Source organism: Chlorocebus sabaeus, chromosome 14 (assembly GCF_047675955.1).
Source record: "Chlorocebus sabaeus isolate Y175 chromosome 14, mChlSab1.0.hap1, whole genome shotgun sequence".
In the NCBI taxonomy this organism is placed as follows: Eukaryota; Metazoa; Chordata; class Mammalia; order Primates; family Cercopithecidae; genus Chlorocebus; species Chlorocebus sabaeus.
This window is the reverse complement of record NC_132917.1, coordinates 74,489,607-74,503,971: the sequence shown is the minus strand read 5'-3', so window position 1 is coordinate 74,503,971 and position 14,365 is coordinate 74,489,607. Positions and strand designations below refer to the sequence as shown.

Here is a 14,365-nt window from a genome sequence, read left to right as displayed (position 1 = left end):
TGAGAAAATAGCCCAGTATTGCCTGGAGTACAACCTCATTAGCCAAACCTACTTATTTTCAACTACTTCTCAAAATGACCTTTATTCTATCCAAATCAGATCACCTGTTATTCCTGGAAAATAAATTATGTTTTCAATGCCTATAACTACTGCCTTACATTTCTCCAAGGAATAAAGGAATGAACTTTTTCTCAGTTCTCATTCTCTTTATGTGCCATTGGAGACTTTTGATTCACCCCCTTCCTTGAAATATTCTATTCCTTGACTCTCCTCAAACTCTACCTTTCTGGAATCCCTCCTGTTATTTCTCTATTTCCTTCTTCTTCTTTCTAGCTCCTACATGTGTATCCTAAGAATCTATCCATAGTCACTTTCACATATGCTTCAAAGATCTCATTCATTCTTTCCAGCCAGATATTCTGTGCAAATCATTCCCCAAACTCTCCAAATCTGGTATCTTCCAAACTCTAGCCCATATTTTTATTTGACTGCTGGACTTCCTCACAGAGATTTCTCAGCTGCCCCTTAAAACTCAACATGTTGAAACTAATTCTCTTTTAGTTTTCCCCAATGGCATCATCATATCATCCAGGTTTCCAATCTTGGAGGAAGTGAGCCTCCTATTAACTAGATAGGTTATGATTATTGCATGGTCAAAATGACATTTAACTCGGGTCTGAAAGAGACATGACCACTCCACTACATTCTCTATCTGAATGTTGAGATTCTTCATTGTATCGTCATTGTGTCAGTCAGCAGCATAGTCTCTCAAAATCAGCTGTCATAAAGCAAAGTCCCTGAAGCTGAAGGCCAGAGCTGGACAGGAAGGCTCTCTCTGAGCTATGGGTTGGAACTGGTCCTTTGGCCTTGGCCAAGAGGAGTTCAAGGCATAGAAAGGACCTTTCCCAGGTGGCTAAGAAAAAAATGAAAGAAAAGAAAGATGGTTCCTAGTACATGAAACACATCAAATGCCACAAGAAATTGAAGACAGATAAGGTCTTCTGGGCTGCAGGCTAGACTGAGGGACAGGATAGTGGAACAGTGCCAGAGACAAACACAGGTTTAAATTTTGGTTCTGCCTCTGCTAGCTATACAATCTTAGACACAATACTTAATTTCTTTTAACTTCAGTTTCCTTACTTGTAAAATGGAAATAATACCTAAATATCATGATGTGGTGATAAGAATTAAATTTAATCCTTAATGTAAAGTACCTAATACCAAGTCTTCATCAAAGCAGACACTCAGTTGAATGGTTGTCGTTGTTGTTGTTTGTTGTTGTTTTTGTTGTTAGAAGTCTAACATTTTTCTCTGTCAACTGCTGGAGGTCCCTCAACAAAACAAATTATGATATTTTCCTCCAATGTTCAATGAGCTATCACTGAAGGACAGCATTCCACATTGTGGGAGCCCTTAGATCCAATGCTTGAACTTCCTTTTAGTAAGAACCTTCATTTCTCCACAATCAACTTTGAGCAAGTTGCTGTGTCCAAAACAAAGCTCTCAGATAATTGTTTATATACAGTCTCAAAGTCATCAGCCATCATGAGAGGTTCAGCAGTGAGGATAAAGGAAGAACTTGGTCAAGCAGACTGGGGCTGCTGGGTAGTAGGATAAGACAGGTTAAGGCAGAAGAGAACTTTCAAAACGTCTACAGAGAAGACAGGATGTGTATCAAAGGGTTACCAGAGCTGACCTTTTGGGGCTAGTCTCTATATTCTCCTTCAGACAAGCCTTGACCAAAGGATGGGCCCTCATTTCATAAGCCTGCTAGACAGGAGGGTTCAGGGAAAGAGCTGAATTTGTGGGAGTTCAGGACATAGACCCCTGGCTTCACTCTTCGTTGCTGATATTCCTCGAGAGGAGATAGGCATCCAAGTCACACCAATCCTGATAGGTATGTCCAGAAAGAACATTTTCTGTCTAGATACCTTATATAACAACCACTAGAGTCCCATCTCAGAGAAACAAGGAAGAATTAAAGGCCCTGGGAGACTAACTTGGAACAATTACACTGTCTATAAGCCATGGCTCTGGCATTCATACCCATGGGATCCCCGAGCCTGGCAGAATGGAAAAGGACAAATATGGCAATGGCAGTACCACTGCTACCTTATAAACTTAAGGAAAAATGTAGGGAAATCAGACCTCAATGTTACCTGAGGGAATACAGAGATTTTCAACACCACCCTGAACTGAGAACCTTTCCAGAATGAGGGAGCTATCCAGATGCTGGTAGGGAGCCTGTATCACTTGCATTATGAAAAGGACTCAACATAAGTCCAACCCACCCCAAGGCAGTCCAGGGGGACTAACTGGAGCAATCATGCATATGATTATGATTAGCATCCTAAGCCAGAGATATGAGGGTGGTATGTAACAAAGAGGGCTTTAGAGATACACACTGACTTGATCCAGGTGGCAAGGATTACTGAGGACTGCAGAAGAGTCAAGACAAGATCTACAGTTAAGGATTAGGTCAAAAAAGGGAGCTGTTATACTCCCTCCTATTGCTCTACAGAGCAGAAAGGGAAGCTACTGGATATAAAGGATATGCGAGGCTTCTGACTCACCCCAGGGGCTTGTCACAAATGTGAGCTGCCAAAAGACCAGTGCTGACTACTGTGTAACTGATGGGAAAAGCTGAGAGTTCAGAAACAGTCATCAGTCCCAGAGATTATGACTAGCCTAGATGTGATTAGGGATACACATGTTCCAAGCCTGCCTGTGTTTGAGGGTGGTGATGTCCAGGCCTTCAGCAGCAATAAACAAGATCTATAAGAAAACGTGATTGACAGAGTGCCCGCCCTGAAGGCAAGATCCAGAATATGGGGCCAGCAGATATTACATTAGTGGAAGTGACATCAGAAGCCATGAGAGGAGAGTCACAGCCCACACATAATGAAGTTGGCAGTGGAAGTAAGAGAAGGTGGTAAGATACAGTCACGTACTATGAAAGGAAGAAACAGGCAATGGGCTGCACTAATTAAGAAATGAACCCAGGCTGCCTGGACAAAGCATGCACAGGGCAAGGGAAACATGAGTTTCTGGTTTCTGAAGTCTCCCCCTGGATTTGTTGTTTCCCCAGCCCAACCAGCATCCCTAACTTGCTTAACTATCCCACTACGTCTCTCTTTACACTTTGTATATCTTACCCTCTCCAGACAACCTCCCTTTCCCTCCCTCAGTGGTTTACACATACCCTCATCCCATGAGGACAGCCCCTACACCCAATGCTTATCATGCACAATGGTTGCCTTGACCATGCCCCGATCATGGTAGCTCACAGAAAACCCTTCCCATCCTCCCACCACCACCCCAAGTAACTCACACTGGTGCAGGCACCCTCTCCCTCTCCTCCCACCCCTGTCACTCACAATAACCCCGCACTTCGGATCAAAAGCGAAGGTGCCACAAGTGAGGAGGTGGGAGGCATTGGCAATGGCGAGAATCTGGACAAAATTGTGACATTCGTCCTGGGGGTCAGAGATGGTTAGAAAGAATCAGAAGCAGCAGGTACAAGGAAGGGTAAGGTAACGTCAGGACAGTCAGATGCAGCTTTGGGATCAGAGATGATGGGTGATGGCATGGTGTTAAGAGTCTCTGCCTGGGCCCATTGGGATGGAAGCATTACAGGGGACTGAGAGTCAGGGCTGGGCCAAGGTCTCAACTGACACTCAAGACAGGACTCAGATTTACACCTACCTCTTTCTTGCCTTTCTTCCTACAGTTCTGTCTGTGAGCCTCAGGAACCATCCAGTCAATCTGAGAAAGGAGGAGTGATCATTTCACCCAGATTCCCCTAACATCAAACTCCCAGTGTTAGAGGAGATTAAACCTCCATCAGTTTGGGAACTTCAAAAGTCCCCCTAGAGCACTGTTTTTCAAATGGAGGTCCCCACCCATTAATGAGTAATAAAATCAATTGTGAAATCAAGACCAACATCATTTTTAATGAAATAGAATATATCAAAATATAAGAGAGTAGATATTGTTTCAAGAAAGGTTTCTTTCAGTACATAATTGTGTACTGGGCCACAATACACAGTACACACTGAGTATCCCTTATCTGAAATGCTTGTGATCAGAAGTGTTTTACATTTCACATTTTTTCAGATTCAGGGATATTCACAGAATACATACTGGTTGAGCATCCCTAATTCGAAAATCCAAAATCCAAAATGCTCCAATGAGCATTTCCTTTGAGTGCCATGTTGGCACAGAAAAAGTTTCAGATTTTGGAGTATTTTGAATTTCGGATTTTTAGATTAGGGATGCTCCAACTGTATAGTTCTTAATAATGGTCAAAAAAAAATTGAAAGCTGTTTCCCTATTGTAATTTTAATGATCCCTCTGCCCATTGTCACCTGAAACCTGGTCACTGTGGTCTCCTCCCCATCATCATGAACCTCCTTCATATCCTCCCCAGTCACCCTGATCCCCCATACTCTTAGCTAAGAAAACAAAGTAGATGATGTCTCCCAACTCACCCCCTCCTACTACCCCTGCGGTTACATCTTTAGTTATTATGAAATCCCCCCCCCACACACACTCATAAAATCATAGATTTAATCACATGCTACAGGGTCAGGGGTCCTTCCCTCTCGTCTCTCACCCTGCGGGGTCTCTCCCCTGAGAAGGGCAGAGATAAAGCGAAGATGGTGTCCCGGGCGCCAACGTAAAGTGTGTGGGAAGCAGGATCCACAAGGAGAACAGAGTAATTGTATGTCTGAGGGACAGCAAACCTGGTGAGATAGGAGTCAGCCTCTGGCAGGAAGACAGGAGAGAGTGATGTTAGCCATTGTTTCCTAAGGGTCGAGTCCACATGAGCAAAACCAAACGGGCCAATTTTTGTTTTCTTCCAAGTACCATTTATTTAGCAGCCATGGGGGAGAAACGGAGCCTTGACAAGTGAACCAGAGATAGATGAGGCCAGAATATTTAGCACACAATCCAGTGGGTAAGTATGCTTTTTCTATAAAAACAGAGCACTAGCCGGATGCGGTTGCTCACGCCTGTTATCCCAACATTTTGGGAGGCTGAGGTGGGTGGATCACTTGAGGTCAGGTGTTCAAGACCACCCTAGCCAACATGGTGAAATCCCATCTTTACTAAAAATACAAAAAATTAGCTGGGTATGGTGGCAGGCACCTGTAATCCCAGCTACTTGGGAGACTGAGGCAGGAGAATTGCTTGAACCCCGGAGGCGGAGGTTGCAGTGAGCCAAGATCACGCCACTGCACTCCAGCCTGGGTGACAGAGCAAGATTCCATTTCAAAAAAAAAATCTAAACCTCATATCAGCATTCAAAATTATTATCTATTTAAAGATTGGAATAAGTTGGCATGAATTTACCTTCCTAGCTCAACCTCTGGTTCTGGGGACCCTACCCCTGCACCAATACAGCTCTGCTCTACCTGCTTCCTCTGCTCAGTACCCTCAAGAGGGTAGAATGGACACCAACCCATTCATTCCTAGATGTGCTGATGTGAGTCCCACCCACTCCATCCTCCCACACCCATACTTACCTCTGTGCTGTATCCTGCCCACTCTGTCATGCTTAGTATAAGCCCTGGATCAACTAACTTCCCCTCATATCCTCAACTCCGCTTCAACTTGCTTGCCATCGAGACATCTCTGGATGCCTGCACATCAACTCAGCCCGGCAATCTCAATTTACTTTGTGGCTACTGCTCGGTGCAAACTGAAACCCCAGGCTCTGGCCACAACTTCGCCTTCGGGAATCACAGCATCCCTATATGGCACTCGTCTAAGTTTAAACTCTAAACTACTATTAACCAGTCCAGAGTTGTTGCCAACAGGTGGTACTCTTGGCTTCACTGGTTCTGTCTGCCCAAGGTGCTGATAACACTCAATCCCCACTGAGAAGACAAGATTCATGGCCACGCTCATACCCACCTCAGCAGTCTAAAATGTGAATCGCCCCAATGATCACTTCTAACCTTGTGACGTCTCCTAGCTTCTTCCACATCTTTTCAAAGGATCATATCCCCCTCCTCTATTTTTCCTTCTGAAGACTTGAAAAATCATTTAAGCAGAACTTTACATCAGCACATTGAATGGTTTACCAATATTCAATGTAGGGAATGGGCAGAGACGCAGCAAGGAACGTTGAGGAAGTTAGGAGAGTTCACGTGGATCCAGCAATGGGAGAATGGGAGCTGGTGTCAGAGATGTTAGGGGAGCAGGAGGAGGGTTAGGAAGATTAGGGCTGTGAGAAGGGCCAAGAGGCTCGGATGATGTGTAGAACTGATAGGGAAATGAATTGGAGAAGATGGAAATGCTGAGCTGGGGACTGGAATGGAAAGCTGGAGTAGAATGAAAGACTGACGGGTCTGAGCGCAGAGTTGGCGTCAAGCTGGAATGATGGACCCAGGTGTGTGTGCGGGGAAACGGGGGACTAAGGGAGACGGAACTTCTAAATGAACGACCTCTGGCAGCCCCCACCCGAGCTCTGGGCCTCAGTGTCTGCACGGTGAGGACTGGACGCTACCGCGGTTCTGGGAATAGGGCCCGCTGGGGCAGCCTGGGCGTGTCGTGGGAGCCGAGGCGCGAGGCCCAAGCTGGGGATGCGGAGCTGCGGGGCGCGGGGGGGATGCAGAGGGGATGCGGTGAAGTGCGAGGGTCTCGCCCGTGTCCCGGCGGGGCGTGGGCGGCGTGGAACGCCATACACCAGGCTGAGAGGCCCGGGTCCCGTCGCGCGGTCTGGGGAGCAGGTGGATGTGGATGTGGGCACGAAGGGCTGAGGGCGTGGGCGCCCGCGCCTTACCAGAGATGGGAAGCGAGGTTCTGGGCACCGAGCGGGGGACGCGGCCGGATACCGGGCCGCTCAGCACCGCCAGTAGCAGCAGAGGGAAGGGCGAGGCTGCAGGCGGCCCGGGACCCGGGCGGGGCCGAGCATCAGAGGCCGGCATCTTTGGCTCCGCCTGGCCGCGGGTGCGGCGCAAGCTACTGCCTTTGCTCAGGGCCGCAGGGCTACCGGCCTCGGCCCCACTCGGGTCCCCTCGGCTTGGTCCGGCTCGGCCTGAGGCTGAGGGATGAAACACCGCCCGGCTCCGCCCCCTCAAAAAGGGGCCAATGGTCGGGCCGCCTTCTTCCTCCAGTCAATCGGGATTGAGTGGAGGCGGGGCTGAGGGGAGGACAGGCCTAACCCAGGCAGAGGCGGAGCTAGACCCAGGTGAAGGTGGGAGTTCTGCCTCGGAAGTCGGCTGCGGCTGCCACTCAGGGACTTCGAGTAGGGGTCTGCTCCGGCCACTCCAAAAACTCAAATGCCCATAGCTGTACTAATAAGGAAAACTTACTAATAAGAGGACGTGGATACACGCACCAAGTTTCTCAAAATTAATACTTTGCAAGCATTTAAGGACAGCTGCTTATGTGCTGGGCAGGCACAGAGTAACGCGCGCGCGGGCGCGCGCGCACACACACACACACACACACGATTGTGCAGAAAATACTAAAAATCACGGCCCTTGCCCTAGGGAGTTCACACTGTAGTGGGGCTTCCAAATGTAAACAAATAACTGCAAATAGATAATTGCAATACGAAGCAATGCATGTTTGCTATAATAACGTGCAGAAGGACCAGGTTAGAAGAGGTGACATTTGAACTGAGTCTTCTAGGGTTGGTAGGACTTTGAGGGCGAGGAACAAAGACTACCTTTGGGCATATCCACTTGGATATCCTACAAACAAGGCAAGCATAGGTCCTGAGCATAACTCACCGTCTCCTCCATCCCAACCCTAGCTCCTTCAGCCACTTAGTCTGCATTTAGCAGGTAATCTTTGCTTTCTCCTTTTTCACCCCCATTGTATTAGTTATCTAGGCTGCAAAACAAATGTAACAAATTAACCTCAGAATTTGGTGGCTTAAAACAAACACAAACAAAAGACATGGTCCCTGAATTCGAATTGCTTAGCCTAGAGGGAAAATCAGACATTTGGAATAAACTTTTATTATCTCTCACAGTTTCTCTGTGTCAGAAATTTAGGAGTAGTTTAGCTAGGTGGTCTGGCTCCCAGTCTCTCACAGCATTACAGTCCAGATATCAAATGGGGCAGCAGTCCACTGAAGGCTTGCTTGGGGCTGGAGGATCCACTTCCAAGATGGCTGACTTCCATGCCTGCCAAATTGGTAGTGGCTGTTGGCAGTAAGTGAAGGTTGTTCTCCACACGCATTTCTCCATGGGGCTGCTTTAATGTCTTCACAAAATGGGCTGACTTCCTCAAAGCAAGTGATCAAAAAGCACAAGGCAAAAGAGCAAATGATATATTTGTGACCTAGCCTCAGAAGTAACACACAATCACTCTGCCATATTTTACTTGTCACACAGGCCAGCCCTGATGCACTGTGGAAGGGGACTTCATCAGGTAGTATACAGGGATTTCAGTGGGAACAAGGATTTCAGCCTCCTTTCTTGGAGACTAGCTACCACGCCCATATGTAAGAAGTCACTATGTCCTTATAAATCCGACTAAAAAATAACTTAAATCCATCCTTTTCTTTCCATTATCATCATAGTTCAGTACATCATCATCATTCACCTGGACTGTGTGATAGTTCATTTAAAAAACAAAAACCTTACCTCCAATCCCTCCCCTTCCAGACTGCCATCAGGATAATCTTTCTAAAGTGCAAGTACTAGTTCTAGTTTATTCTTTCAACAGTTGTTAAGGGCCTACTATATGCCTGGCATTTTACTAAGTACTAGAGATAAGAAGATTAAGACATGGTCCCTTGGCTGGGCATGGTGGTTCAGACCTGTAATCCTAGCACTTTGGGAGGCTGAGGCAGGAGGATCACTTGAAGACGAGTTCGAGACCAGTCAGGTCAACATAGTGAGACCCTGTCTCTGCAAAATAATAATAATGGCAAGTGGCACACACCTGTAGTCCCAGCTACTCAGGAGACTGAGGCAGGAGGATCACTTGAACCCAGGAGTTCAAGGCTGCAGGGAGCTACGATCACACCATTGCACTCCAGCCTGCCTAAAAAAAAAAAAAAAAAAAAAAAAAAAAGGCCTGGTCCCTGATTTCAAATTGCTTAGCCTAGAGGGAAAATCAGGCATTTGGGATCAGCACTTCAAATCTTCTCTCTGAAATCTTCTTTCTAAAACCAACCTCAACACAATGGAAGCCACTGTCCACCCCCCTGCACCCCCATCTGAGTTTCTTCCTCTAGCACCACTATATGCCTTTCCTAAGCTGCTTCTCATCAGTCTAGCCTAGGCCTTAGTCCCTTCTCTGAACATCATTTATTGGTTATTTTGTCTTTTGATTTTTTTCAAAAATCTTTTTCCAATTTTTTTGCATATGAAAAAACATACAACAAGAGCTTCATTTTACATTGCAACCTAATCACACTTAAGTACATGCATTCACGTATTTAATGTACATATTAGTGAGTTAAATTTTTAGCAAAGTCATGCTTACATCATATTTACCTTTACTTCAGGAGCTAAATTCTCATTTTTTTTCCCTATCATGTTGCATTTTATTCTACTCCATTTTTTAAAATGCTGGTTGCAGCCCACTAAATTGATTTTACTACTCATTAATGAGTTGAGATCCCCACTTTGAAAAAAAAAAAAAAACTCACTGTTCTATGTAGTCTCATTCATACTAATTTAGTTAACAATGATTTTATGAATCTACATTTCCAGGCAATATCTTTCTCTTCAGCTTCTGACACACACATCCAAGAGCCTAGTGGACATTTCCACATAATGTAACCACAGGCACCTTGATTTCAACATGCCCAAAACTGAAGTGTCATCCCCACCCTCATAGCATCCTGGTAATTGTGTGGATGCTAAAACCAATGTTCCCCATCTCTATACATAGTACTACTGTCTTTCCAGCTGTCTAAGCCAGAGACTTTGCATTCGTTTATTCAACAAGTATTCATTGAATGCCTACTGTGTTCTAGGCCCTGTCATTTTGGATTCCTCCTAATCAATCGAATCAATCACAAAGGTCTGTTAATTTTAACTCCTAAATATTTCCTCCCACATCTCTGCGTCCCCTCTACCAACACCCTATTCAAGCAACTATCTTCTCTTGCCTGGGCTACTTCCTACTCTAGTCTTATCCCTGTGCCTCGCTGCCACCACCCCAATTTTAGCCCCCAATCCATTCCTTTTAAGTCAGGAAAGGCAGGGAGAACGTTCTCTCCAGTACACAAATCAGATCATGTCACTCTTCTGCTTAAACACTTCAGTTTATCTCCCCATTCTAGCCCACTCCATTTTTGCTATAAGATCCAAAATCTTTAATATAGTCCACAGATCGTATATGTTCTGGCCCTTTGCCTAACTCTACTGCTTCATCTTTGTCACTCCTCTTCCACATACTATACTCCAGACTGGAGTATAGTTCAGCAAGACTGTTGGGAAATCATCAAGCCAATGTTGCCCATTAGAGGAGTGCTGTGTGAGGACTGCATTTTTTCCCAGGAATGGGTCTGCCTCAGTATCTCGACCACATTCAGTCAGTGGCTGAGAAGAGGGCCTCCATGGAAATGTGGCAGTAGATTTCTAAGGCAGCAGCTGATGCCCTTGGTCAGTTACACTCCTTGTAGTTTAAAGTCTGCAAGGTGCTTTCTCATGACCATTATAGTTTGTCACCCTCAGAAAACAATTCTTATGTCATAGTCTCCATTTCTGGTACAGTTCTTTGCATATTTTTAATAAATGCTATAGAGGGTACAGAAAGAAATTAATAGTAGGTAGGAGCAATAGGTGGTATGGTTTGGAGTGAGGCTAGTGCTCAAGTTTGAATGTGTCCTCCAAAGTTCATTTGCTGGAAACTTAATACCCAATGGAACAGTGTTCAGAGGTGGGGCCTAATAAGAGGTGATTAGGTCATAAGGGCTCTACCCCCATAAATGGATTAATGTCATTATCTTGGAAGTGAGTTAGTTACTGAAAGGGTGGGTTTGTTGTAAAAGTGAGTTCAGCTCCCTGTTGCTGTCTTGCTCTTTTGTACTCCCTTGCCCTTCTGCTTTCTGCCATGGGATGACACAGAAAGAATGCCCTCACTAGATGTGGGATTCTCAACCTTGGAATTCCTACCCTCCAGAATTTAAGAATACATTTCCTTTATTTATAAATTACTTGTTCTGTGGTATTCTGGCATAGCAACACAAAGGGGAGTAAGACAGTTAATGTTGGGGTTGAGCCTAGTAAGGTAGGTGGGGTCAGTTATAATGGACCCTTTAACAGAAAAGGAAACATAAGCCGTTTTTAAGACAAAGAATATGATCAAAATATTTTTACAAGGACAATTCTAACATCAGTGGAAAGGATAATCTGGAGATTAGAGACAGGAAGGCTAATTTGGACTATATGGGGGGAAAGAGCGATTGAGAAGCTACCCTTTCAACAGAAACACAGGAACTCTCTTGTATATCAGATTATAGTGTTTAAAAAAGGACAGAAGTTAAATAGTTCTGTTCTTACCCTGAAGAACAGTTGATAGGAGCAAAATGGTTAGTGGGGCTAGAATACAAGCAGGTGACTCTTCCTGTTGAAACATGTAACCTATCCTGTGCCACTCATTGAAATACTGTCCCACCCCACCTCCAACCTGCATCTAGGCAATGAACTGAGAAAATAATAATAATAAAGAAAACAAGGAAAACTGCTTGTACATTTCTAGCTTGGAACTAGCGTTCTCTTTCCCTCTCCTGTGGACTAATTCAGAGAATTCCTTTTTAACCAGACAGAGTTGAAGACCCAGACCAACCAACTGTTAAGGACCAGGACGCTCCTACCCCATCTGGAGTTCGTCAAAGGGACTATGGGAATCAACCTCAAATAAGCGAGAATGAATATGAAGACAGGGACAGACCCTCTTGGAATACAGGAGTTTGAAAAGACTTAAAAGAACTTTCTGAAGGTAGCCTATAACTTCCATGAGGGCAGGGACCATCGTCTGTACATCCACTGTACTCCAGTCCTAGTACAGTGCACGGCACGTAATGTGCCCACCACAGATGTTTAGTGAACAAAATAGCGACTAGCTGAAGGAAATGATGTGGAAGGGAAAAGTTAAAACAAATAACACGGTCGGTGGGGGCGCTACTGGGATGTTTCAGGGAGGGAAGTGGTAGAAAAAGAAAAAATGTCAGGTTTAGCACAGTATTTCCAACAAATAGACAAAATTCTACCTAAGGGACAAAGAATGACTGTTCTCAGGGCGTCTATGGACTTGGAGACCGTTTTCCTGAAGCGTCACCTGAAGCGCACCCTGAGGCGGCCGGGCCCCGCCTTGCCCGCAGTAAGACTCCCACCCAGCCGCGCCGGCCTGACGGGGGCGCCTCCGAACGCGCAGGCGCACGCTGAGAGCCGGGAGGACCAGGTGAGGAGGCCTCAGTCTTCCGAAGACAGGGCCGCTTCTCCACGCCTCGGGGAGGGAGGGCAGCTGAGGGCAGCCGAGAGCAGCTGGCACCACTTCGCAGGCTGGGCGTGGGCCGAGCTCGGGCCAGTCCTCAGGCAGGTGTTGGCTGCGCGGGCCGTGGCGAGTGCTGGGGCAGGACTGACGCCCAGAGACAGGCTCCGAAATCGCTGTCGGGTCATCCCTCCGCATACTGTTCTGGGCGGCCAGGCCTGCGCGGAGTCTGGGCCCGGAGCTTCCTCGGCGGGACCCCCAGGCCCGAGGGCCGGGCTGCTGATCCGTCAGGCACGGTAGGCCCCATGCCAAGGGACCACGAGGCTTCAGGGGGCCACGATAATTTTTTTTCCTTCTGGTTTTGCTTTGTTTTTGAGGCGGAGTTTCACTCTTGTCGCCCAGGCTGGAGTGCAATGGCGTGATCTCGGCTCACTGCAACCTCCGCCTCCCGGGTTCAAGCGATTCTCCTGCCTCAGCCTCCCGAGTAGCTAAAATTACAGGTTCCCGCCACCACGCCCTGCTAGTTTTTAATATTTTTAGTAGAGACGTGGTTTCACTATGTTGGCCAGGCTGGTCTCGAACTCCTGACCTCGTGATCCGCCCGCCTAGGCCTCCCAAAGTGCTGGGATTACAGGCGTGAGCCACCGCGCCCGGCCACGAGAATGTTTTCATTTCGTTTAAAGTGAACTCGTAAAGTCAAATAAAGTGTTTCGATTTTTTTCTCACATCAGGAGGGGAAAATGAGATTTTTAGGGCCTACAAAATCCATTAACTTCTTTTAATCTTTTTTTAATGGAGGAAAGGGCCCACGAAATCTTTAATGGGGCCCTGCCATAGGGAGAACCTTGAATCATTTATCACGTGACAAAGTGAACGAGGGCATGTAAAGGGGCCCTAACCTAGAAAGCTCAGCACGGAACAGAACATCCACGGAGGGAGACACAGCGAGAGGCGGATCTGTGAGAGGTGGATCTCCCGGGTTGCGGGCAGGGGAGGGCCTGGCGTGAGGATGGAGATTTGGGCAGAAGGCACAAGCAGAACTTTAGGGCCAGGGTAAAGAATTTGGATTTTGTTTCCAGTGGTGTAATTGGAAGTCCTTGGAGAGTTTTTAGTTTGGGTGTAACTTGGTGGTTTTGGGTGGTTCAAGGCCCAGTTCCAGTTTTAACCAGTTTGCAGCGAGAAATCATTAAGCCAGTGTTCTTGGCAAAAGTGGAGAGTATAGGGTCAAAATAAGGTCAGATCCTGTTTAGTACTATGCCCAGACACATCAGATGCATGAATTGATGATGTTTGAGGATGTAAGGAAGACAGCTGCCTCTTACCTCATTTAAAATACAGTCTTCCAGTTGCACATTAGTGTGGGATTGTAAAATGACTGCAAGCTGAAACCATTCAAAGAGATCTTAAACACCAATGGGAAAAATTACAGTTGTTCTATAACCTTGAAAAATTGTCAAAACACTAAAACTTTCTTACTAAGTGTATAGGGAAATGTAAAACAGTAAAACTTTCATACACTAACTTAAAACATTAGAAACATTGAAAGCTAAAGTGTTTTGTTGGAAAAAAAAACTTATCAAGAGTAGTTTGAACAGTACTTGTTTTCTTCTCATAGTAAAACTTGTGAGAGCAAACATTTTTTGTGTGCCTTGGCAAACTGTCATACTTCTAAGTTTGGGTCAATTTCCTACATTTTATCCTTTGTACCTTCAATTTTGTAAAATATCTCTGAAAGTTTCTTTAATAATGAAACTTTTTGCCAGTGACCCTTTCTGTAGGACGTCTTCATCCTTTTCATCACAATGACTTTCCTCAAGTATGTTGATAAGTTTGCCTTCTCGAAATTCCTCTGGCTGCTTCTCTAGAGTCTATCAAATGGAGGCAGTGTCAACACTCTCATAGTCAGCTGTTTCTCCTTTAACTCCACTTATGTTAGATTCAGATTTCACTCTCA

The 14,365-nt window shown here is 45.8% G+C and overlaps 1 protein-coding gene across 4 annotated transcripts in view; it reads right to left on the bottom strand.

Annotated features, from left to right (window-relative positions):
* SEMA4F (ssemaphorin 4F) overlaps window positions 1-7,066 on the bottom strand; it is a 28,027-nt gene extending 20,961 nt beyond the window's left edge. The window contains exons 1-4 of one of the 4 annotated variants that reach the window (XM_007970101.3): window positions 6,791-7,066; window positions 4,616-4,767; window positions 3,706-3,765; window positions 3,378-3,476 (exon numbers count right to left, since the gene is read on the bottom strand). In XM_007970101.3, coding sequence (XP_007968292.2) covers window positions 3,378-3,476; window positions 3,706-3,765; window positions 4,616-4,767; window positions 6,791-6,935 — 456 coding nt within the window. In that variant the 5' untranslated portion in view covers window positions 6,936-7,066. Of the gene's footprint in view, window positions 1-3,377; window positions 3,477-3,705; window positions 3,766-4,615; window positions 4,768-5,919; window positions 6,761-6,790 lie in introns of those variants that run through there. The other 3 variants (XM_038007153.2, XM_007970103.3, XM_007970104.3) reach the window with 3 other exon arrangements.
* Window positions 7,067-14,365: the final 7,299 nt, after the last annotated feature.